We start from the raw sequence: 23,924 nt of genomic DNA on the forward strand, positions 1-23,924 counted from the left end.
GCTTCATGTTGATCACTCTGAAGACCATAGTCGATATGCGGGCATCCATCTTTGTCCTTCGACAGCGAATTATTATAGCAGGCGCAGCTGCAACCACACCTCTTTAGTCAATGCAAAATCCATCGGATCAAGCAGCCGAGAAAATCAGTTTGCTTCAATTCAATGCAAATTTCAATATTGAGCAGAGCCTTGATTCTGACGAAAGTCCTGTGCCAAGCAAACGACCTCAAAGCGTCACGAATGGTACTTTGACTGGAAAATTCGGAACCGTATGAGCTGCGTGCTGATAAGTTCCACAGGGATTACTGTCCAAGAAAGGACGCCAAAACTATATCATGGCGGCAAAGTGCCTTCAAAAGAAGCCTCATTAAAGCAACCCGCATTCAGTACCTGGTGCGAGGAGTAGACTTGACGATTTAAGTGCTACACATATCATACTCACTCTACAAGTGCACTTCGGTGTAGACCTGATCGGCGCCTTTTGAATTATGGCAATCGAGCTAATCATAGTAATTCAAGGTCTCTTTCTGGGCTTTCATCGCTACCTTATTGAGCTTTATAAGAATGCTCTTCAAGACTTGTGTGGCTACAAGTCCAATCTACAATACGAATGTCACAGATGCGATTGCCGCTACGCCCAAAGTGATGTGTTGAAATGGCATGTTGATTTTCATCCTTCCTTGGCTAAACCACCACGCTTAATTCGTCTTCTGATAGCGTTGAGCGGCAACAACAGCATAAGCCAAGCTGTCCATAGCGGCGTCGGGCCTACTCACGGGGCGGGGCGACGACCAGAGCTGCTGCCAAATCAAATCAGATTTATTTGATGAATTATAAATTGGCGTAAACTGGGCAAATCATCCGGCTCGGCCTAGTTTATAAATAAATCGTTTAATAGCACCGATTTATAAATTAATAGCCGTTTCGGTGATAAAAAGTAACCCGTTATAGGTGAAAAGTATATAGGAAGCTACCCTTTGCCGTAATGATTTCCCGTGAACTGTTTATATTAGATGATTCTACGAATGGTGATAACTTTTGGTGTTTTGTTTGCCATAGAGGGAACGGTGATCTGCGTTGAAATACGAGAATTTTTCACCAAAGCTGGCCTGTTAATTGGCCTATAGCAAACTTTAATATATCTCAGAAAAACCATAATAATAAGTCGGATTTACTTACCATTTAGCAAATAATAACACTTATCAATTATAACTATAACAACTTAATTGAGTAAAAAAGCTTTACGTAGTCAAGATGGTCTATATAGAATAGAGGGCATAAGACTGCTAAAAAGCAAGTGCTCAAAGACGTCAACCCGTTGCTTTAGTGGCACGACCACGCTAGCTAGTTTCCCTGTCTCTACTAAATGGCCGTGGATCTTCTCTTAATCTCCGCTATAAGCGCTAAAGTTGAACGGCTTTTCAGTAAAGGGAAGTTATACATGACCGCGTAACGTCAATTAATAGAACCAGATACGCTTCAAGCTATTGTATGCATACGGCGTTAGGTGAAGGACTTCAAGGAAGGTAGTGTTTGTTAAGTAACGCGTAGTTGTTTACGATTAAAACAGTGGTCAAAAGCGTGTTGACGCGGAGGATCCTCGGAACGGAACAAAACTCGGATCGTAGGAAGCTCTCTGATTAGCCCGGAGCTTTTATTCCGCTTTGGTTTATAAAGTGTGGTATACAAATAAATGAACTTGACCAATTTGCGATATTAGCGTAAATCAAAGAAATCAAGAGCTTCAGTTTGATTTATTTGCTTTGTCAGCAGCTCTGGCGACGACTTACCTGAGATGGACATGTCCACGGCACCGTGTCCGGATCCATACTTTCGCAAGCATCGCGCATCGACGAACCGTGCGATTTGGAAGAAGTCGGATTGTATCACTTATAGTGGTGAAGCACAAGACAAGACAATTGTATTCAAGCGGTCATATAAATCATCAGTATATCCATATTATATCCCGCTTTACGATCTCAAGTAGGTTATTCGTCTTCCTACTTTCGAGCGACTTGTATGATAGAGTCGTGGCGGCGGGGTGTATAGGTGTCAATGCGCTGTATCTTTAATCCTGCCGAATCCAATAGCGCACGCCACTCTTTGAGAGTGCGCTCACGCGAGCCAAGGGACGACATCATGGTCAAATCAATCGTAGTTGCCTCCCATGTAACGCCCACGTTAGGCAGAACCATCTCGTCAATCAAAATTTGCGATTCCGAACCCAATGCGATGCTGATCTGGCTGAGGATTTCAATACATGTCTCATCTGGCCAATCGTGCAGGACGTTACGCAAGTAATAGAATTTGGCTTCTTTGATGGGCTGGGGCTCGAAAAAGTTATGCGCCAACTTCTCGATTCCATCAAGTTGCGCTACAAATGGTGGCGGTAGGTGTTCCAGAGTCTGGGGGAGATCTTGAAGGACAATCTTGTCCTTCAGCTGTGGGTAGGCCTGCTTTAGAGCGACACATTGGTGACCGAACCCACCTCCGATATCAACAAACACGTGACGCCCAGCAAAGTCGCTCAACTCCTTCTCAAAAGGAAACACCGAGAACCACGGGACGGCGGCAGCGCCTTGAACCATCATAACTTGCTGGAGCGGGCCAAAGCGCTCCGGTTGTGTTGGTAGCCATTGGAATGCAGGCAAGTCAGTCGGAAATGCCGTTTGAAATGCAGTCTTCGTTGCATCAGTGATGTCTTGATACTTATTCCCTGCGAGAAACGCTGGAAGCGCTTGGAAGACAGGTCCACAATTGTCGAAGAAATGATATATACCACCACGATAGCCTGGTTGTGCTAGAGTATGAGTTTGACCATTGGCAGTAAAGGTATCTTCACCTGACTCCTTGATCAAGTTCACAGACGCCAAGTAGCGCAAGAGTCGGCCTATTATTGACATGAGTTGCCGAATATCAAGATGAGGACGAACTTACCAAGAAATAGTGGTGCAGCATTCGTCTTGGCGGCTAAATCCCCAACACTCCACGACTGCCTTCTCTCAGCTAGAATCTCAAACAATTTCAAGTCCTCACCAATGCGAGCTGCAGCGATTTTGAGATGCTAGTTCGGGCGTCAGCGACGATCAATATTGGAAGTAGTGTGTTGATTATTCACCAATCCCGAAAAGTGCGATAATGTGTCATGTGGTGTCTCTAGCGATGACTGGATGTCGCGAAGACCATCAAGCAACCTATGACGGCCGACATCGTCAGCCTGTGTGGCCAAGGCGCGGAGCTGTTGCAGAATGAGATCAATGGTATCCATGGCCTTTGGAATGCTTTGATTTCTACGAGTCTCGACTTCCATGTACAATCGAGTTGCTTCGAGACTTTTGCAGCTGCAGGACTGAAGTATTTATGCACATTAATTGGAGCTGTAGTGAGGCACAGGCGGGCTAGCGGACAGCCCAGAATCCTTCTCGGAACAATCCCAAGGAATCTGCCGAATAGGAGTATCGTATGAGATCCAGGCGGCGCAGTCGTGCTCCAATAGGTAACGGCATATCGCTACTACAGATTAAGCTTCATTTGGCCAGGCTCTCAAGCAGCCATGTGCAACCACCGCCAACTCCCCGGGTACGTACAGCCAGAGTTCTGTTCCTCCTCAAACCCGCAATCAATGCCATAAAATTCAACACGTAGCTTAGCCAACATAAAATCGACGTATCACTGTGTACGCAGCAATCACCCAAAAAGAACAATATAGGGGCTTATGAATAGATAATAGTGACAAAAGCATCATCAAGTGGCTGGGTTACCGTAGTTGCAACCACCACATTCAATCTTGAGCAAGATGATATGTCCGGCAAGGTCGCCTTAGTTATGCGGATCACAACCTGTCGATTAACACAAGTACATGACGTGTATTATGTTATACCGCCGTCCCAACAGTTTGGGGGAGCTTCTGCGCAGCCTTAGGGAATGGTTTCGTCTCAACTCCGGCTCAAGAATATGCAAAATCTACCCTGGCGAGTTTGCGTACAACAGGCCGTTCCCAGTTGTAGCCACCGCCAAATGTGATAACCGCCGAGACAATGGAAGCTTCATTTTCCATGCCAAAAATTACATATTTTTAGTTTGAGGAGCAGTTTGCAGGGATTCCAAACAAAGAAAAATATGACGATACCCATCTGTGCAGTGTCGACGACCCAGGTAGGTAGACTACCCCGTCTTGAATCATGGTGCGAGACGGCTCTAGACAGTAGGTTTGCAGACCTGTTGCAACTACTCCACACCAATGAGAGGGCGCTTTTGGGCGAGTATTTGGTTAAAACAGGTAAGTGGACTCTTCTTCCACTGAAGAGAACGCAGTGCCACTTCCGATCAGCTAGAATTTCTGTATACAGCACTCCGCTATAACCATGGTCAAAGATATATTTTTTGGTGGGAAAGAGTACTTGTCACGCTTGTATCCTATAGTTAACGATATAGATTTGCTTTGTACTAGCGCGATTCATTTCCTTACATCTATACGAAGACTTTGCTCAATCTGCGCATGTTCTTTTATAATAAAAGCGCTGGTTTGTTAGAGATGGGAAATTCAAGCAATAGTTGAGAAGGCAAAAGAAATTATTGAAAACAAAAAAGATGGAAAAAGATTTTTTTATTGTGACTGCATGCAATATAAGCTTCCTCCGTTAAATTCTACAAGTGTATAATATAGTGTACTTACCTTCTTGGCCCAGCATTCTTCCGCCTTCTAAGAATAATTTCCAACCAAATTTCTATCAAATCGATATTTTGTTTTTGGTGTAGTCCCTTCGAAACCAACCAAAGACTCATTGCAACTGCAAAACTAGTTGATATATTTGTTCGTTCACCTTCACATAGAGGGACTCTCTCGTCCACGACTCCTCGCATTTATACCCCACAATGTCGTCCAAAATGTCCCATAACCACTACGAGGTGATGTATGTCGAGCCCAGCTGCACACGAGATGAGATCCACAAGCAGTACAAATATCTTGCATTGGTGTGGCATCCAGACAAGAAGCGCGTCAACCTATACGCGACGGTGCAATTACAGGAGCTCAACGAAACCCACCGGGTCCTGGACAATCCTAATAAGCGCGCCCTGTACGACCAACTACTCGGTTATGTAGCAGACATATGCGCCAGAAACTTTGTATCCGAGGAAAGCTCTCACGGTCACGGAGCCCAGGACCCGCACAGTCGAAAAGACTGTAGCAAACTTCCCCTGGGCAGTAACAAGTTCGATGCAGAGCCAAAATAGAGATTCCAAGACGAAAAAGACGAACAAGGTGGCACGAGGCCACAAGAAAGCCCACGCCGCATGGGAGAAGCGCAATAGTTTCGATCCAGGATCAAATCGTTTCACCAATATTGCCCGCTGTTCGCACGGATGCTGTGCCAGCGAGGCGGCGGCCGGTTGGAAAGATCCGCCGGCCTATCAGGTACTCAAGAGAACAGAACATGCAAAATACAAGGTCGATGCCATAAAGCGACTACTGGTTCGGGGGGCCCGGAGGAGGATCTTGTGTGATCGATTAAGCGAGATTATGCCATTCTGAAGGCGATCAGCAAGTCCGGATGTCAACTGATGGATGAAGCCGCCAGCAGAACTGCCGGCGACTATGACATTCATGCACCGATCGTCGAAAAATATGGTAGAGGTATTTCCAAAAAGGTGGCGTATTATTTCCTCCAAAGTATAAAGTGCGACAACAGTGGTATGCTCCCCCTTGGTTCCAATGCTTGGGAGGATCGTGACTGGCCGCGGCTATAAGACGTTGGCGTCAGATACAGAACCGGACGACTTTGACACTAGCAACGCATCCTCGAGTGATCAACAGACCAGCTATTCTACCGATGTCGTTTCTTATGAAGGAGCCCTAGCCCAGAGCTCAGTTGACGGAATCCGACAGAACTATCAGCTATTCATCGAATAGCTTGCAGCGACACAGGATCGAGTAACACAGAGCCTCTTCGCACAGAACTAAAGGCTCACTCGAGCCTCTGCTATGCTGAGTAGTCATGCAAATTTCAAGCCAGCCAGAGATATTGGCACAAGGGAGTATTTTCAAAATAAAGTGTTTGCCAAAGCTGGAAGTCCTCTTCACCGTGTGCCCTACAAAATCTCATCATCTTCACGCACTTCATAGAAACGAAAATAACGATCCACTCCAACAAAGATACCCTCATCTTCAAATAACACTGCATGGATGTCTTGGCTATTCACCGTCTCCAAATCCACCATACTCGACATCCATAACTCTGTTTATCACTACAGCGGTCACCGGTCTGCGGCCTGGTGTCTGTTTCACATGGCGATTGCGATATGTTTACTTAGATGATCCCCTCGATGTATGCCAACCCCTGAGCAATAACCCAGGGGATTTTGACCTGCGTCCATAGAGTCTTCCATACGGAGCTCCACTTGAGTATTTAGGCAATCTCTCAAAGAGGCGAACCCGAAAGCATTTTTGATCACTGGCAGGGGACTGTGACGTGGTTGTTTGGTGCGAAGCCATCGGACTCAATGATGGCAAAATAACGACGTAGATTTCCTCCAAAGCTGACATGGCTTCTAAAGTATACTCCAGGTAACGGAAAGAAATGCACACAAAGATTCATCAGTAACATCCAGTAGAGCAACACAGAGTAATCAGTATCATACTGCTATGTTTACATTTAATCTTGATTATATCCTATAGTAATACTCTGTGTATCTTGTTGTTATTTTGATGGATTACTGCTCGTTGAGGCTAGCCAGGCAATCCACTGCAAGTTCTACGAAACAAATACCAACATGTCAATTATCAAGGTATCAAATGACAGAGCATTTGGAGTGGTTGTAAATCAAATTTTAAGGAGATCTATGGATTAAGCTACTTAAATCAAAACGCAACGCCTTATAATGCCGCTGAAAACACAGCCGTGAAACAATATGCACCCAGTTTACTCGCCGCCATTTCAGCACTCGTACCTGACGTAGAACCCATTGTTCTCGTCCTGGTCCATGTAAACGTTTCGGTACTCCTTAGAGTCGCTATCTGCGGGAACCTTGAGTGTCTCAAACTTAATGTATATAGTCTCTCTGCAGTCCAGCGACCAGGAGCCGTGGTTAGTGCTCCCGTATTCCGGCAGGTCCCAGCTGGTGAAGTCGGGGCCAGCTTCTTTTCCGACAGTCTTTGCGCTCTTTACATCTGACCAGGAGACGCCATCCTTGGTGTTGAGGTCATCCAACTGCCAGGCCGAGACCAGTCCATTGCCAGTGACTTTGAAAGTCCGCTTGTTAGCATCGCCTTGGTGCCAACCCAGAGAGCAGGACTTCGCGTCGGCTGGGATGCCGGTAAAGACGCCCACTTCGTTGACGTCCATGTCGCCAGAAATGACCTGGAAGTGGGGAACAGTGGTCTTGGTGCGGGTATCAGACTCGAGCGGTGCCACGACGTACATGACGCGTTGGTCCTTGGTCGTAGTGCTATTCTTACAGGTTGTCTGTGTTGGTGGGATTGATTCTGTTGGCGGCACTATGCAGGGGTCGGATGCAAAGCAGCCGTCGTAGATACCGCACTTGAAGTACGATGTATTGAGCGCGCATTCCCTATACGCTCTTGATTGCAGACCGCTCGACTCCGTAGTGGTAGGAAGTGCGGAGCTGATGGCTAAGAAGCCAAAGCTGGAGATGAGAATGTTGCTGCGAACCATTGTTGGCACTGAAGTTCGATGTATCGTGATAGATTGAATGGAGGTGTCAATTTGTGAACGGTGTCTTGGCTTTATGATCAGAAGGGCGAGAATGTAAGAAGGTGTGATTTGGTAGTTGTTGTAGTGATGTGATAAAGCAAGATTATCTGATACCATCGTGGCACATCAGAGGACTTATATGTTCATCTTTGAGCTCGAAATGCTCTTCATCTAGAGCTCGCGACTCAGCCGGATTGTGATATTTGGAACTTGGCATTGCGTGGGGCCCGACAAAATGAGGCTCGTTGTGAACTTGGCAGCTTACAATGTCAGCGCTGCTAGACGATTACTCCAGCGGCGGTGTCTGATTGGCCACGCGCCGGAAGTTATATCGTGTGTACCTGAGGCGCAGTGTTACTGAGTCCGAAGAGCCCACTAATCGTTCAAGAACTGCCTATTGTGGAGCTGCTAGAGCTCCGCAGGGCCCACGTCCTAGCTGGCCAGCCCCCGAGGCGGCCATTTGATTCTCCAAATATAGTACCAACGGGAACGAGGCTTGGGCCCTTCAGCTCTTGGCACTTAAGAGTCGCGTACAAAGTCATTGGAGTTACAAGCAACTTTCTGATTGTCGAACGACCATTGAGGCAGAACGGATACAACTACAGCCTGCCAGAAGATTTCGTAGGGAATGCTTTTTCCGAGGATAGCGCTGACAGGATCATCCCATGCTAGCGATCCAATCATGACAGTCGGAGCCAAATTTCCGGCACTACATAGCTCTAGATGGAATGGAATTGAGAAAGGAGATGTCTAGTTATTACATTCGTCAATTCAAGTTGTAAATCGCCAACCAAATAAATTCCACGCTTTGCATATTCTATAATTACTCCACTCACTAAATGCTGAAACCTCGAATCATGAACCTACTGGCATCGAATCAGGTTGAGGTTAGGTCCTCTGCGTTGCCAGAGACTCGTTAGGCCATATTCAATTATATATTGACCGTGAGTCAGACGATGAGCCTACGCACTCAGACCGCCAGACCAAAAATGCCAGCCATAACACCTTCGACACCAGGGATAGCTTTAGCGTTGGCGCCTGCTCAGGTTGCCAAGAAGCCATCGTCGTGAAATCCTGAATGAGTAATTTAAGGAGAGACGGTAGCTCTCATAATATCTTGCACAGCCTTGTGGCCATCCTGTGAGACAGACGTGACAGGAGATATGCTCACTTAGCTGATTTCCGAAGCTTCACCAAGTAAGCATACATTTGTCGATTTCTGGAGCTACGCCGACAATGTAACGCATGTAGGATGCCCTGTTGCAATGCTAGTTAGTTATGTCAACACCCATATCTGAGTTGTCGAGACTTGTCCGTCATACCATGTACATCTGCATTATTGTGGTACACTTAGGTAGTCTTGCCCTGACTGGGAGCCAATTGAGTTTCAACGGTACCGTCTGACTTGGAGCCATTCCTCCAGAATTGCTCGGCAAAGATTACCGACCCTGCATCCATCCCCTTCCTTGAATCGAATGCGGTGAGTGCTACAATTACGGATGATGATTCGAACAATAAAGTGCCTAATGGTGGTCGTGAAATAGATCTTCATAGTCATGTCTCCATGCCATCTTTCGACGAGAGAGCGTGTGTGTATCACCTTTGATATTGTCGTCTTCCGAGCGATCATCGTTCAACTTCCATCATTGAGAGTATTCCTAGCGAAGCGTGATATCTCCTAAGGATCCCTATATTCACTTTCGTTAGATATTCAGTATTACACACGCGATTAACGATGTACCTGAAGATCCAGATGATAGATCCAGAGTATTTTGACCAAATCGGGCTTAGTTCATGCCAACCGCACGTACAGCAGTAGGTCGGGGTCCCCTACAGCCACCAAGTCGCACAGCGGAGAAGCACTTAAAACTAGGCTAAGTACCTAACCTAACCAGGCTTCCCAACTTACCATACCCAGTTAGTGACACTAATTATAGACTCGCTAACGTTAGCCGTTGACGTTGCCCATAAGCGATAGATCCTCTCAAACTCTATACACGGCTCCAAATTATTTCAGCGACGTTGCCCTCACCCATACCTTCAAACACCGAAATAAGGTTGCGTGTCGCGCGCCTAGACAATTTGACGATGACTTCACAATACTCGTAGCCTAAGCGAAGCGCTCGTCACCATTGGTGCAGCACACTTAGAACAGTTTTTGGCCGACTTGAAATTTACACAGTCTCATTTTATAGCCTTTACTCTCCATTCACACAAACGACCGACAAGGAAGGAACTCAGAGCAGAGGGCGAAGCTATTTTTTGAAGTGTCTGAAATACTGACTGATGCCTAGTTCATCTCAACCGGAAGTTATGACGACCAGGGTATACCTGCCGTCTGTTTTCCTGCGCCTTCTCAAAGCAACCCCGCGACGAGGCTATCTTCTCCCGCTTTTGTTGGGAGAATCATCATTGAAGCTCTCGCCGTCGCTCCAGCCCTTGATCTTTTTGGACTTTCTCTTGGCAGGGTTTGGCTCGACTTTCTGTTCTTTAACTTCCATCTTCGGTGGTGCTGATTTACTTTGGCTCTTGCTAGATCGTGCACCAGATCCGGGGGCAAAGCGACCCGAGACGGCTTTCCCTTTGACAATTTAGGAGTGGACTGACCCCGTCAATATTCCGGAGGAGGACATTTTTGCCGATCTGGTAAGGAAAGTGATATGTGTATTTGGTTATTAGGCAGATTTCGTCCGTCGAGTGGTGATTCTTGATAGTACGACAGAGCGAGTGCCATTCAAACTCAGAGATTCTCACGGTATTTATTCTCAAAATGGCTGTCTGATTCAGTACTGAATTTATGTTTGCCGGGATTGGACCCTTCTCGCAGTTCATCACTGTTCAGCATTGGGCGGGGGAATGGATGATGTTTTTATTGAAAGCAGTGAATTATGCTGCTCCCAGACGATCTGGTTTTCGATATTGTGAGATAGCCGTCGATGAAATCTCCAACATGGCTGGTGGGTTCTTTTTTTCTTTCTTTTGCTTTTTCTCCTTTTGTTAACTTGGCCACGTTCAACGAACACCGAACCACCTTTGGGGCTTATATAGTAAGAAGGGATACCCTTATACATCAACGGATGCGATCCATCCAGGATGAAGCAACACTTATGCAAAAACTCAACTCTGACAACCACCAACCACGAGCACGGGAAAACAGATTGTCTTGGTGTTTCAGCATATTCTTCCCGCGCCACCCCCAGGGAGATACGCGGGTGGCGGCGGCTCTGGGGGCGCTGCGGGCGTATAAACGGGCGGCGGCGTTCCGGAACGATGGACAATATCCAACCGGGGGCTTTCGGCATCGCCATCACTCCCGCTTCCCTCATCGACGACGTCGGTCCGGACGCTCTCTGAGTCGGCGCTACTCACGCTCCAGCGCCGCTCATCATATGTATCTCGAAGTCGCCCATCCCTCCACGCCAGCGCGCAAGGGCAACAGGAGCACGCGGCCAAGATGCTGAACACGAACAAGGGTAGGGCGCTGACACAGCAGACGAGGAACCAGGCGACCCACATGGCGTAGCGCCACGGCCGCCATGGTCGGTAGTTCCTCTCGGCGCATCGCTGGTCGTACTTGTCTAGCTGGACGTAAGCCCCTAAAAGCCCGAAGAAGACCGAGGGGATGCCGATCAGGATGGCCGGGGCAAGGATGAGTTCCCTTTTCTCCATGGCTTTGGGATTCTGGACCTCTTCTTTTTATATTCTCTTCCAGGGTAGTTACTTGAGATGAGTGTGCTGATGTAGAGTTTAGGGTTTTGGTCGGGTTCGCTGCTGTGGGATGGATATGGGAGCTGTGGTTGGGAAACAAGCACATGTATGGAAATCATGTAAGTTTGGATGCACCGAGACGAGTGCTACTGTCGCATATCTGCGCACCACGGGGAAAGGGTTCATGCTGAGCAAGTTTCTCCCCTGCCCACATATTCCGCGCCCGTTAGAGCGACCTGGCGCACAGATGGCCGTTCAGCCCATCTTGTGAGCAAATTCCGACCTGGTATTTTGCCGCTTCATTTCTATCGTGCCGCGCGAGACTTGGTCCTGGAAAGCATTATCCCAGCGCCGATATCACGTCACACAGATGACCCAGACTTCATGTTTTACTCAGCATACCGATGTTGCCTCATTGAAAAAGCTGGGTGGTGAAAGCCTTGTGGCGAACCATACTCTATGAAAGCCTACCTGATGGAGGACGGTTTCTGGGTGGACCTTGTCTGTAAACTCTAAGACCAGGGTTCTACACGTTGGAGGGACGGGGACGGCAATGGTGTGCATACCTTACCATCTGTGTAGTACAAACGACGCTTCCGACGATACTCGTGGTATATATGTCATATAGGTGACGGACTATAGACTCGATACATTGACGCCACGTCGGGTTGTGATGACAGCAACCCAAGCTCAAAAAGGCCCACGTCCCTCCTGCAAGGTATGGTCGTGACGGGAAGGAGAAGAGCAGGCATAAAAGTACCAACTGTCGGAGAGAAGCGGCATCCGCCCAGACGTCCGAGGTTGAACACGGTACAGAGCCGAGGGAGGCAGTTGTAGGATCGCGATCTATAATGCAGTCCACCGCCCACAAGCTACGGCGCGGCTCACCAGGTATCATGGATAAGTAAAATTGAGCTCGATATTTCGTGCTTTATCATTGGTATCTCGTATTCTAGCGTTCCACGCAAATTTTTGCATCATCTCGATCCCATGTCGAATAGCGCTTGATCCCAAAATCAAATCATATATACACACAACTCTTTCGAGATGCACATCAAGCCCGCGCCTTGGCAGCTTCGGCATTCCAGAGCTCCGCCTCTTTCTTCAGCTCCCTCTTCGCATACCAGAACGTGGCCCCAGTCCAGATGCCAGCCCAGACAAAAGGCACACTCCACCCAATGGTGTAGGCGGCGTCTACGCTCAGGGTGAAAATCAATATCGTACAGAGCACGGCGCAGCTCTCGGCGCCGACGGCCCAGAAGATGCCTAGCCTCCTCAGCATGGACCGGAAGATATGGCTCGCCTCGTATCGCTTGTCGAATGCTACGCGGTAGTCGGTGCCTCCCGATCCGTCGACGGCGCAGATGTCCTCGATGAGCGAGTAGATGCCAGGGCGCAGCTGGGAGCCCTTGGGTACCGACGAGATCCTGCAGGGCGCTGGGACTTGGAAGTATCGACAGGTGTCGATGCCGAGGAGCAGCGTGCCGAACACAAATAGCATGGTCGCCAAAGGCATGGAGAGGAGGCGGACGTATGGGTCCTCCTGCACGGATCCGACGATCAGTTCGATCATAACGACGATCCAAGCCAGGGTGAACATCCAATGGAACCAGTCAAGATACCACCGATGTGCTCCGATGACCTAGAAATATGTTAGCCGTGTGTCACCAAAGGCGCCAATTCCTCGCGTGGCTTACCCTGCAGGTGCTGTCCTTCTTATATAGCCGCCAAAATCGGACAAAGTACTCCAGAATACTCGCACCGCCCAATGCCGCCGTAACAATACTAAACACGGTATTCGCGCTCAATTTCTCATTGGCAGGGTTGCCCGGTCCCACACCGTACCACAGGCCGAAGTACAGGGCAATGGGCATGACCACGGAGTCGAACAAGATGATGGACCAGAACAAAAAGATGGCCCACTTCCTAGTCCTCAGCGTGTAGCCCAGCCTGGGAGGCTCTGGCTGGAACGGCGGTACGGGCACCTGCTCGCCAGCGCTGTCCGTGACCGTCGGCTCGACGATCTCCATCTCCTCGCCCTCGGTGATCTGCGGCTGGGCCGAGCTCCGCCTGCGCGCCATGGCGAGGCTCGGGCGGCCGAACGGGCCGTCGAATCTGCGGTCGAACTCCTCGCTAGCGCGGCCCTTCCGTTGTTGCGACGAGTGGCGCGGCTGGGCGGTCGGTCGGGGCATGTTCAAACTGGTTCTCGGGTGTTGTATGTCCAGCGGCGGCGATGCCAGGGCGGAACCGTCCGCACGATGCGGCTGCTGCCCCTTGTTGTCGACGTTGGGTAGGCTCTGGGTCTTCCTGTCGTCGAGGACCTCGTGGGCAATTGGTGGTGGCTCCTGGAGGGGTTCCATGGCTACTGGGTCGACGTGTTTGCGGTGCCGCGCGTCCCCTCGAGTCTGGGCAGTTGTTGTGGTTTGTGTGTCGGCGGCCAGGTCGTCTTGAGTGGTAATGGGCTTCTCGGGGTCTCCTGGCCCGACAGGATTCGTTGTATTATGATGAGCCATTATATGAATTGTTGTGATAATAGACCATCCCGCACGATGTTATGGATGCTTTGATTGGCTGCGCAGAAATTCCAAGGTTACAGAAATTCTAGAGGTTTATCTAAAAGTGCTTTAGACAACTATAATTGAGTGGACAGAGATGATTGTTTTGGAAGGAAAGACGTGATGTACGCGAGTAAGCAGTGGACACGGATACAGGAATCCGGATAGCTCTGGTCTCTTGTGCTACGACTCAGGAACGTCACGGTTCGTATCGCACGTTCAAGTTCAAGCCTGGAAATCCAAGATCCCGATCGCCTTGGAGGTCTACTCCGTCCGGGAAGCATGTTGTCTGGGCGGTGATGTCATACCGTCGGGGGTGGATACCGACAAGATTTGGCAATTGGCTTTCAGTCAATGGCACAGGCCAGTCAGTTCGGGGGTAGTTCAATGCCCTGAGGACTATTTCCGGGCGAGAGATATTCTCAAGATTGGACCTCACTAGACAGTCAGAGGTTGTGATTGATTCATATTTAAAGAAAAAATCATTCATCACTTTCCTGAGAATATCGAATCCAGGTAAACGGCCTTGGATGTTTGTGAGTTTGCGAGATTCGCTAGGTACGGATCCCTACGCTACGGATCCCTACGCTGCACTTTGCTAGCGTTGGTATGAGATCAGCCCAGACGTAGTTGCGGGCCGACAGATTAGTCCACCTCCACATTCAGGGGGGTCCGACTGTCTGCTATGTCCAGGGTGGGTGCCCGGTCGCGTGGTGCTCCTGTAGATGAAGATAAAGAGAGAGAGACGAAGATGAGTATTCATGGTAGGGGTTTTGAGGGACGCTTCTCAAATTTATATGTTATCGGCAGATCACGGAATGAGAGAGAGACTCTTGCCGTGCGTTGCGCGTTGCGCATGCCCGCAAATGCAATGTTCAGATTTGTTTGACAGCGGCTTGTGCGGCGAGTCGCCTCCTCACAACAAATACAACTTGACCAACTTCCAAGACAGCAATTGTGCCAGACTTGATGCCCGTGTTCGTACGCTGATAGACCGTGTCTTCTGAGATGATGCCAGACATGAACAGTACCTAATGCTGATGGAATGTGTGTGCCCCTAAACGCCCAAGGTGCCATGATTCGTGTATATATACTCACGCTCATGCCTCATGCACTATTATAACCCCTTAAATGCTCAAACGCCAGCCAGGCCCCGCACAAATGGCAAAGACAGGCCATTTGTGAACAAGCCACCCAACGGCGCCATTCAGGGCTCACCGAGGAGCCTTGCCGTAACATCGCCCATGTACGCCTCTTCTAGGCGATAGTCCTCGCCATCATTCTTATCAATGCCGAAGTGAAGGAACGCTTCCACCACTCGATCGATATCAAATCCCATGTTGATGAAAGGATCGATGAGGTTTTTGTGGTAACCCTTATACCTGGTACGACATTAGCACCATGGACATTACCGAATCTCCCACGGGGAAGTAGCGTACCTGGCCTCGTCTATCCGTTGAGGAGTGTCAGCTTGATATTCAGGTGTCGATCCTGCGCCCTGCCACTTTGAGTTTTGAGGGGCACCAGCGTATTTAACTGCCCATTCATGAGCCTTGGCCTCGAAGGCAGGCTTGTTTGTCATCATCATCTTGGCAACTTCAGCGTCCTGGGGATCTTTGGGTTCGGGGCTTTCGAAGAGGGATTGGAGGGAAAGCAGCGTCGACTTTATCGTGAGAACTGGTGACCATGCTGTGCTAAGGGTATCAAGGCAGATGGCTCCCTAGTTGGTGTCAGCAAGAGTCAAGGAGCAAACGGAGGTTTGGGAGTAGGACGTTACGCACGGTCTGACTGCTGATATTGGGGTGCCACACTTTGGTGTCGAACTTCATGATAGGCGGGCGAAAGGGATACTCGGTGGAAATCTTGACGTCGACAACGAACTGACCGCCTTCGTAGGCAGTGCCGGGAGGACCTGTGATGCGTGCTTTGAGGTGTGTGAGATCGCCACTACCATCTGCAGGCGAGGCAGTGATTCCACTTCGATCGGTATCCTTTTCGATATCGCCCAACTCCTTGGCCACTCTTCGGGTTCTTGAGCTCGCCATGATTGTGGTTACAGCGTAGCGTAGCTGGGCAGCCTGTGCATGTGTTGAGGGATATGATGGATTGCGCAGAACGCAGGAGAATGAATGGATGGTGGCAGAAACAGACTTGTCTTCAGAGAGACTTCTCTCTTGGAGTGATGCAGTCGAAAGCTCGGCTCAGCTGAGACGCGCCGTGCAATCGAGGGGCTGTCTGTGGCGGGGTTGATCAGGCTTGAAGGCTTGCTTGAAGGCTTGTTTGCAGGTCTGAGCGACGAGGCTCCACTGAGGGGAGGAATGCGGCTGGCCACGATGTTAGCTAAAGGACTGCAAGGCAAAGGCAAGTCAAGTAAACTGATTATATGGCTGAACAGATGTGAACGCCAATGCCGGCTGTAGTGACCCGATGATAGCTCCTTCACGTCGTGTGACAAGGAAAGCTTAGAAACAAGTCAAGATTGGAACTGGAACTAGAAATGGAACTATAACTACTGTAGAAATGAAACTAGAACTGGAGCTGGAGCTGGGACTAGATCTAGAAATGCAACAAAGACAGAAGCCGAACTCGAGCTGTCGCTTGGCCCATAGTGCCGAGTAACGAGCACATTTCGAGAGTTAAGCTCTTTTGTGGCATCCCTGCTGGCCACGCCATCATGATTCCTGCAGCTGCTCTGGCTGCAGCCGCTGGCTGGAAGACAGGGTCCCGTCCCTGCCGGTCGCCATGCTATGTAGGGGGGCTCCAGGCATTGAGTATGGCCTAACCTGCTTAAAGATTTTTTTGGGGCTTTTTGACTTTCTTCGGCGGCGGGGAAGAGAAAAGGAAACAGAGACGACAATGACGCAGATGGCAGAGGTAACAGGAGTGCAGACTTCTGCTACTTGCACGTATTCAAGAAAGAATTAAGAAGAATTATAAAGGGGCCAGGGGTAAGATCATGACAGCCGAGTGGGCGACTTCCTTTGTACAGTAGAATAGTTGTTCATACATGTACACAGTATTTTGCCGTAGTCTATAAGTTAAATGATGTGGAATGTCTGATGCGCATCGCCGACTGTCTCGTTGGGACTAACCTAGGTTAGGTAATTAAATAGTAGCCAATGGTCAGTACTGTAAATCGACCAGAGACGGAGGAGCACTGGCCCATGACTCGGGGTCTTTTTCACTGATGGTAGTGGCACCGGCACCTCAAGTAACAGTTAGTTACAGTAACTTAACACAAAGTACGGATCCGTAGATGATCAATCGGCTTTTCCCTTTTCCTTCTCCGCCAAAATTTCTCCAAAACTTGCAGGCGAGCAATCGGTTAGTCTAGCGGCTTTCAGTCAACCCCCACCATGATTCAGATACGTCCACTCCCACTTCCACTTCCCACTACGCATGCATCCCGCATGTGTCTGAAGAATCTCCGGGGGGCTTGAAATTCAAAGTCGGATTCTTCTCACTGTGTTCATGTTCGGTCTTCAGCGTGACAATACAACACAACACAACCAGTAATATTGCAGCACCAAGCGTGCAGACAAAGATGGCCACCACCACGCTCACCACCACCATCCGGAAGAAGGATGCGAATCTTGCTCCCGAAAATGAGCGCTTCCTGCGCTGTTGCGCCGAGGTCGCAGGCGCTCTCATCGAGGACTACGAATCTTCAAAGGATCCCAAGAAGCCAAAGCGGGATATCAACCTGAACAGCATCCGGTCCAAGCTTGCCAGGAAAAACAAGCTCGCCAACTTGCCGTCGTTGACAGCCATCATTGCTGCCGTTCCGGAGCACTACAAGAAATACATACTGCCCAAGCTGATCGCAAAGCCCATCCGATCCGCCTCGGGGATTGCCGTCGTCGCTGTCATGTGCAAGCCCCATAGATGCCCTCACATTGCATACACCGGAAACATCTGCGTCTACTGTCCTGGCGGCCCCGACTCCGACTTCGAGTATAGCACGCAGTCCTACACCGGCTACGAGCCCACCTCCATGCGAGCAATCCGCGCCCGATACGACCCCTTTGAGCAGGCTCGTGGCCGCGTTGACCAGATCAAGTCCATGGGCCACTCCGTCGACAAGGTAGAATACATCATCATGGGTGGCACATTCATGTCTCTGGCCCCGTCGTACCGGGAGGAGTTCATCGCTCAACTACATAATGCACTAAGTGGCTACCAAACAACAAACGTCGACGAGGCCGTAGAAGCGGGAGAGATGAGCAATAACAAGTGCGTGGGAATCACCATCGAGACGCGGCCAGATTATTGTTTGCAACCACATCTGACGGATATGCTGCGCTACGGTTGCACGCGGCTCGAGATTGGTGTCCAGTCACTATATGAGGACGTCGCCAGGGATTCAAACAGAGGTCACACCGTCGCCTCCGTCGCTGAGACCTTCTGTCTGGCCAAGGATGCCGGCTTCAAAGTTGTCTCGCACATGATGCCCGACTTACCAAATGTAGGCATGGAGCGCGATATCGACCAGTTCAAGGAGTATTTTGAGAATCCCGCCTTCCGCACAGACGGCCTGAAAATATACCCTACCCTAGTCATTCGCGGCACAGGTCTCTACGAGTTATGGCGGACAGGGAGATACCAGAATTATACCCCCAACGCCCTCATAGATCTTGTGGCAAGGATATTGGCTTTGGTTCCCCCGTGGACCCGTATTTACCGAGTCCAGCGAGACATTCCAATGCCACTTGTTACATCCGGCGTCGAAAACGGTAACCTGAGAGAGCTGGCACTGGCCCGCATGAAGGACTTTGGTACTACATGTCGCGATGTACGTACCCGCGAGGTCGGTATCAATGAAGTAAAGAACAAGATACGACCAAACCAAGTCGAACTTGTCCGCCGTGACTATACAGCAAACAGCGGCTGGGAGACTTTCCTGGCATATGAGGATCCGAAGCAAGATATTCTGCTGGGCCTGTTGCGGCTGCGAAAGTGCACTGAAAAATACACTTATCGCCAAGAGCTTACAGGTCAGCAAACCAGCATGGTAAGAGAATTGCACGTCTACGGCACAGCTGTACCCGTGCACGCGCGCGATCCCAAGAAATTTCAGCACCAGGGATATGGTACTCTTCTCATGGAGGAAGCTGAGCGCATTGCGAGAGACGAACATGGTAGCGACAAGATCAGCGTCATTAGCGGAGTAGGCGTCAGAAGCTATTACAAGAAGCTAGGCTATTGGCTCGATGGTCCCTATATGAGCAAATGGCTTGACGGCAGAAAGCAGGAAGACATTTGAAGGAGTTGATGCCGCCATAAATCAACATTGATAATGGCCCACACATTTCAGTACACGGATCGTCACGGAACCTTGTGCACTTTTGGTTGCGCCAGACCACCATGCCTTGAGCCATGCGGCCATTAGCATAAGCGCTAGAGCATGACAGCCTGCCTGGCATCCTCATTGGGGCGAGCTACAGAAACGATGCCACAGAACCTCACGGGATTCAAGCGTATAGTGTTTTAGACAAAACAAACTACCAACGTCCGTACTCGCTTCCCCTGGAGAAGGAGTTTCTTCCGGTCGGTAGAAATGTACTGAAGTTTTGGCGCCTTCAAGTTACACAATGCCATTCGTCAGCTCAGATAGCAGCAACGTATGAGCTAGAGAGGCGCATAGGTGTGGGTTAGCTCGCGTTCCAGCCTGCTCTTCCAACAATCAGATAGTGGAATCCAAATCAGCACCTTCAATTGCCACATTCGTCTATTCTGATTTCTCAACCCTCGGAATCTATGACCTGCACAGTAGGATTCCCATGAGATGATCTAAGCGGTCACTAAGGATTAGTCATGATTAGCAGAGCTGTGAGCGGGGATGTCAGCACAACAAACTTACGATGTTCAGATTGGTTGGCACGGGATCTTTGTCGATCACCAATACTGAGAGTGTATCGTGACGGCTAACGATAAGCAGCTACCAACTCACCAGAGCAACAACCTTAGGTGCTCGGAGTGTTCTGCATTGTGCTTGTGAGTATTCGACATTGTGTTTGCAGTGTTGCAGTCTACCACTTGGCGATTACGCATGTTCTATAATCGTCCACAATAAAGCCGGGGATGCGCGAATAACTGTGATGTCCCCGCCTAGCCGCTCAGCCCCCAATCCAATTCAGGGTGCTACACTAGATGTGTTGCCGCAAATGGTAATGCCGCCGTTAGTACCACAGTTGCCGAGACGCACCTCGCCTTGTTGGCTGCTACCTGGGGACACACACATAACTTTGTAGTTGACACTTTTCCCCCCATGCTCTAGCCCCCAAGCAGTCGGTATTCACTCCATTCTCTCATCCCACCAATCGATAGTGCCCATGTCAATGTTATACCAGCAGAAACGTGGGCAGTCGACCGGGGTTTCTTGACATGTGGCAGGGCTGCGGCTCGCACGGCTGACGGGTGCGTCCGTTTGGGCTGTCAGATTTTCCAAGAATAGGTGGCCGCACCGCATAGATCCAGCTGTTTACACGCACTATTGGGCACGATGCATACCCACCATGTTTCCAGATGCCAGGATCATTGCACCAATACTCAGACTACGCATGTATGATCGCGGCCGCTGAAAAATAGAAACAACCAAAATCCAACAGGTGCCATCTTTTTGAATATTGAGCACGGCTTCGCCCCGTTGTGAAACAATGTTATATCTGCTTTGTTTCCCAGTATTTTGGTGTTTCCATTTCGAGGGCAAGGTACGTGGCTGATTTTGATTGTTTTCGTTTTTTATCTTCATTTTATCTTGCCAGCTTGCTATAATGGCAGTTCATTTCAAAGAGCAGGTCTACGATGCTGCTCCCCTGTCCGACGTGGAAGATGCATCGGTGAAACCACAATCGGAGGAGTGGAAGCCCAGCGGCCATGAGCTCCTGATCATTATCACGCTGGCCATAGTCAGTTTGCTTGTCGCGCTCGATGCTAGCATCATTGTCACATCTCTTGGTGTAAGTCCTATCGTTTACTTTTTGTTCTCGAAGTCTTCACATTGCGCATCACTGTTGTATCTTGTACACATCGCCTTAGATGTTGTAAGCGAAGCAGGTTGGCGAGAGGTTCACTGTTGTATAAAATAGTCTTAGCGGCGACTAAGAAGAGAAGAGAAGAAGAAGAAGAAGAAGACATGCGTGTACCAGTGCCGATTGGAACAACTAACATGATTACCTTAGGCAATGGTAGTCGACCTCAAAGCCGACACCACTGCTGGGTTTTGGATTGGCACATCCTACCTCCTCGTCAATGCAGTGACCATGCCCATCATCGCATCCCTCTCCGAGATCTTTGGCCGTCCCATCTGCCTCGAGTTCGCCCTGCTCAGTTTCACCGTCGGCACCATCTTCTGCAGCACCGCCAATTCAGTCACGCTCATGCTCGTCGGTCGCTGCATCCAGGGTATCGGCGGTGGCGGTGTGCACGTGCTGTCCGGTGTTATCATGACGGATATCGTGCCGCTGCGGTTCCGGCCCAAGTGGTTCGGTGTCGTGCTCGGCGCCTGGGCGTTGGGTACATGTATTGGCCCGCTTATAGGAGGTGCCATCGTCGAGCATACCACCTGGCGTTGGGTATTTTATCTCATGTTCCCCATCTGCGCCTACGGGCTTGTGGCCGTGCCGTTGCTTCTTACCCTGGCACCCAGAGAGGAATCCATGGGCCAAAAGCTGCTCAGGGTGGACTGGTTCGGTGGTTTTCTGTTCATGGGATCCGCGACAAGCTTCCTGGTCGCTATCTGCTGGGGAGGTTCGCAGAAGCCCTGGGATAGTGCCGCGACTATCGCCCCGTTGGTGATAGGCCTGGTAGGGCTGGGTTGCACGCTGGTGTGGGAGATCAAGTTCGCAAAGGAGCCGATATTCAAGCACGAGCTTTTCAACAGCCGCAGCAGTGCTATCACGTATATCTGTGGCGCTTGCCAGGGCTTTTTGGTAAGTCACCCCCTTATCACGGAGAGGCTGTGTCATGCAATGATTGAAGAAGGACTAACCAGCGTTTTGATCAGATGTGGGGTGCTTTCTACTATTTCCCCTTCTACTTCCTATCTGTCATGCAGACATCAACCATCACAGCCGGCGTCAACCTACTGCCCTCGGTGCTGATCACCGTTCCTGGCTCCATCATCACCGGACGCTTGGTGACGCGTTTCAATAACTACCGCTACTTTGTTTGGGCCGGCTGGGCCATCGTTGTCCTAAACAGCATCCTAGCCGTGATCTGGAAGTTCGTCAACGTTACCACGGCCGTTTGGGCCACCACATTCGTGGTCTTTGGCCTCGGCCACGGAATGATCCTGAACGCACAGCAATTCGCCGTGCAAGCCATGTGTAACCCTGGAGATGAAGGACTCGCAGCTAGTATGTACCTCTTCCTGCGTCAAATCGGTGCCGCCATCGGTGTCGGCGTTGGCGGCTCCGTCTTCCAGAACGTCATGTCCATCAAGCTACAATGGGAGGGACTAGACAAGGCAATCGCCAGCGAGGCGGAGGGGTATGTCATTAAGCTACACACGATGCCGAACGACGATCCGGTCAAGGAGCAGATCCTAGAGGCTTTCCGTTACGGCTTTGCGGGCGTCTACGACCTCTACCTCGGGATAGCGGGCGTGGCGCTTATCCTGAGTTTGCTATTCGTGAAACACTACGACCTCAATCGTACCCTGGGCACGGAGCACGTGCTGAGGGAGAGCCGAACGAGCAAGATGTTGATCCGCGACTCTAAGCTCAGCTCGGCCGTCTCCTCGAGAGCCCCCTCAGCGACCCCGAGTAGGTGGAGCAGCAACACCAGGGTCGACCAGAACCCAGCGCTGGAGGCCGAGATGACACCCCTAGATCAAACAGATTATCACCGGGATGTGAGCCTGAATGCGCTTCAGGGACCCCACACCAATGCCCACAGTACATCGAACGTCACCGATACCGACAACATTCCCACAGCCCTCCAGCACCAAAGGAGTGTCAGCAGATCGAGCTCCGGCTCGGGATACACGGCGGTCCAGAACGGATACAACCCCAGTCAGTTCCCGACGTACTCGACTAGTCAGGCCGCCGCGACTGTGATCCCACAGGATCCGAGCAGCTACTTTATGCAGCAGGGTGGCTATATCCCGCAGACGTACTACCCGAGTAACGCGGCACATGCGTCGACTCCCTACACGGCCGAGGCGACGGCGTATGATCCATATAAGGTAGATGCGTCACAGCACCGAACATGGTGAGGACGGTTGATCTTTTGAGGTTTTTAGCGAGCATTTTGTTTTTATTGTCTGTCCAGCATTTTCACTAGCGTTAGAAGTATGAAGTAATGATATCCACGTCTCACATTGCACAGTGTCCTTCCGCCTCAATACTGTACTTTCTGTGAATATGAGCATTTCGTGAGGCCGCGAAACTCAAATATGAGTTTACACTGCACGCAGGGATGACAGTATCTTGATCAATTGTCCATGAAAGCTCATCTCATCTAGGTCTCCACCGAGAAGCTCTTACCACGGCTTTCATACTGCCATCGGAAGTTGCGACTTTCCAAGATGACAACAGCATACCAGCCAAGACAACCATGTGGTTGGTCAACCTTCTCACTAGACCCTGCGGTTCGGCGCGTCTCCAACTTTACTATCTCAGCGACTTTTCTTTGCGCGCTTAGTATATATCTAGTCAATAACTGATCCTCAATTATCTCTATAGCGCTTACTATCCACGTGCTCGATAACCGCGTATGCCAAGTATCCCGTTCTCGGCATAGCGATCCTTCAATACATAGCGTCTGGGCACCTTGGCAGAGCCGCGTCCTTGTCCAACGAGACAGCACCGCTTCAGCACGCTGTCCGCGTTACCCCTGCCGCGACATTACCTCTTTCGCTCGCAACGTGCATTGCTAATGTCATCAGAGTAGTAATGTGCCATATCCAAAGAAGAAGTTCGATTACAACCCCCCTCCGAAAAGGAAT

At 50.0% G+C, this 23,924-nt stretch overlaps 8 protein-coding genes across 8 annotated transcripts; 4 read left to right on the forward strand and 4 right to left on the reverse strand.

Moving 5' to 3' along the window:
- Window positions 1–2,000: 2,000 nt before the first annotated feature.
- On the reverse strand, window positions 2,001–3,268 carry BKA67DRAFT_593820 (o-methyltransferase-like protein; the record flags this gene model as incomplete). The annotated part of the gene is made up of 3 exons (XM_046104981.1): window positions 2,001–2,890; window positions 2,938–3,064; window positions 3,119–3,268. 3 exons carry the CDS (start codon window positions 3,266–3,268, stop codon window positions 2,001–2,003), a joined length of 1,167 nt encoding a protein of 388 aa, XP_045956589.1.
- Window positions 3,269–4,875: 1,607 nt separating this feature from the next.
- On the forward strand, window positions 4,876–5,235 carry BKA67DRAFT_538132 (uncharacterized protein; the record flags this gene model as incomplete). The annotated part of the gene is made up of 1 exon (XM_046100434.1): window positions 4,876–5,235. The coding sequence occupies one exon, from the start codon at window positions 4,876–4,878 to the stop codon at window positions 5,233–5,235; it is 360 nt and encodes a 119-aa protein (XP_045956590.1).
- A 1,492-nt stretch (window positions 5,236–6,727) lies between these two features.
- Window positions 6,728–7,922, reverse strand: BKA67DRAFT_648181 (uncharacterized protein; the record flags this gene model as incomplete). Its single annotated transcript, XM_046105980.1, has 2 exons — window positions 6,949–7,922; window positions 6,728–6,752 (listed from the first exon to the last, which is right to left on the reverse strand). The coding sequence occupies exons 1-2, from the start codon at window positions 7,827–7,829 to the stop codon at window positions 6,728–6,730; spliced, it is 906 nt and encodes a 301-aa protein (XP_045956591.1). The 5' UTR covers window positions 7,830–7,922.
- A 2,555-nt stretch (window positions 7,923–10,477) lies between these two features.
- On the forward strand, window positions 10,478–11,381 carry BKA67DRAFT_680863 (uncharacterized protein). Its single transcript, XM_046108909.1, has one exon. It carries the CDS (start codon window positions 10,649–10,651, stop codon window positions 11,171–11,173), a length of 525 nt encoding a protein of 174 aa, XP_045956592.1. The 5' UTR covers window positions 10,478–10,648; the 3' UTR covers window positions 11,174–11,381.
- Window positions 11,382–12,486: 1,105 nt separating this feature from the next.
- BKA67DRAFT_489678 (uncharacterized protein) lies at window positions 12,487–13,633 on the reverse strand (the record flags this gene model as incomplete). The annotated part of the gene is made up of 2 exons (XM_046096964.1): window positions 12,487–13,062; window positions 13,118–13,633. Coding segments are annotated over 2 exons (1,092 nt in total), but the record flags the coding sequence as incomplete, so codon positions are not given.
- Window positions 13,634–15,082: 1,449 nt separating this feature from the next.
- BKA67DRAFT_352512 (ubiquitin-conjugating enzyme/RWD-like protein) lies at window positions 15,083–16,368 on the reverse strand. The gene is made up of 3 exons (XM_046096373.1): window positions 15,757–16,368; window positions 15,415–15,695; window positions 15,083–15,357 (listed from the first exon to the last, which is right to left on the reverse strand). The coding sequence occupies exons 1-3, from the start codon at window positions 16,018–16,020 to the stop codon at window positions 15,183–15,185; spliced, it is 720 nt and encodes a 239-aa protein (XP_045956594.1). The 5' UTR covers window positions 16,021–16,368; the 3' UTR covers window positions 15,083–15,182.
- A 1,151-nt stretch (window positions 16,369–17,519) lies between these two features.
- On the forward strand, window positions 17,520–19,238 carry BKA67DRAFT_521629 (uncharacterized protein; the record flags this gene model as incomplete). The annotated part of the gene is made up of 1 exon (XM_046098295.1): window positions 17,520–19,238. One exon carries the CDS (start codon window positions 17,520–17,522, stop codon window positions 19,236–19,238), a length of 1,719 nt encoding a protein of 572 aa, XP_045956595.1.
- A 1,358-nt stretch (window positions 19,239–20,596) lies between these two features.
- BKA67DRAFT_352599 (major facilitator superfamily domain-containing protein) lies at window positions 20,597–23,290 on the forward strand. The gene is made up of 3 exons (XM_046096374.1): window positions 20,597–20,934; window positions 21,157–21,906; window positions 21,981–23,290. Exons 1-3 carry the CDS (start codon window positions 20,749–20,751, stop codon window positions 23,190–23,192), a joined length of 2,148 nt encoding a protein of 715 aa, XP_045956596.1. The 5' UTR covers window positions 20,597–20,748; the 3' UTR covers window positions 23,193–23,290.
- Window positions 23,291–23,924: the final 634 nt, after the last annotated feature.

The sequence above is a fragment of the Truncatella angustata genome (assembly GCF_020726525.1).
Source record: "Truncatella angustata strain MPI-SDFR-AT-0073 chromosome Unknown BKA67scaffold_6, whole genome shotgun sequence".
Taxonomy (NCBI): Eukaryota; Fungi; Ascomycota; class Sordariomycetes; order Amphisphaeriales; family Sporocadaceae; genus Truncatella; species Truncatella angustata.

Excerpts from the sequence above, each read along its gene's own strand:
- BKA67DRAFT_680863 (XM_046108909.1), top strand. The coding sequence starts at position 10,649 with ATGAAATCTCCAACATGGCTGGTGGGTTCTTTTTTTCTTTCTTTTGCT.
- BKA67DRAFT_352512 (XM_046096373.1), bottom strand. The coding sequence starts at position 16,020 with ATGGCGAGCTCAAGAACCCGAAGAGTGGCCAAGGAGTTGGGCGATATC. Across the intron at positions 15,696-15,756 it reads CCAATATCAGCAGTCAGACC|GGAGCCATCTGCCTTGATAC; the intron begins GTGCGTAACGTC and ends GACACCAACTAG. Across the intron at positions 15,358-15,414 it reads CAACGGATAGACGAGGCCAG|GTATAAGGGTTACCACAAAA; the intron begins GTACGCTACTTC and ends ATGTCGTACCAG.
- BKA67DRAFT_352599 (XM_046096374.1), top strand. The coding sequence starts at position 20,749 with ATGGCAGTTCATTTCAAAGAGCAGGTCTACGATGCTGCTCCCCTGTCC. Across the intron at positions 20,935-21,156 it reads TCATTGTCACATCTCTTGGT|GCAATGGTAGTCGACCTCAA; the intron begins GTAAGTCCTATC and ends TGATTACCTTAG. Across the intron at positions 21,907-21,980 it reads GCGCTTGCCAGGGCTTTTTG|ATGTGGGGTGCTTTCTACTA; the intron begins GTAAGTCACCCC and ends CGTTTTGATCAG.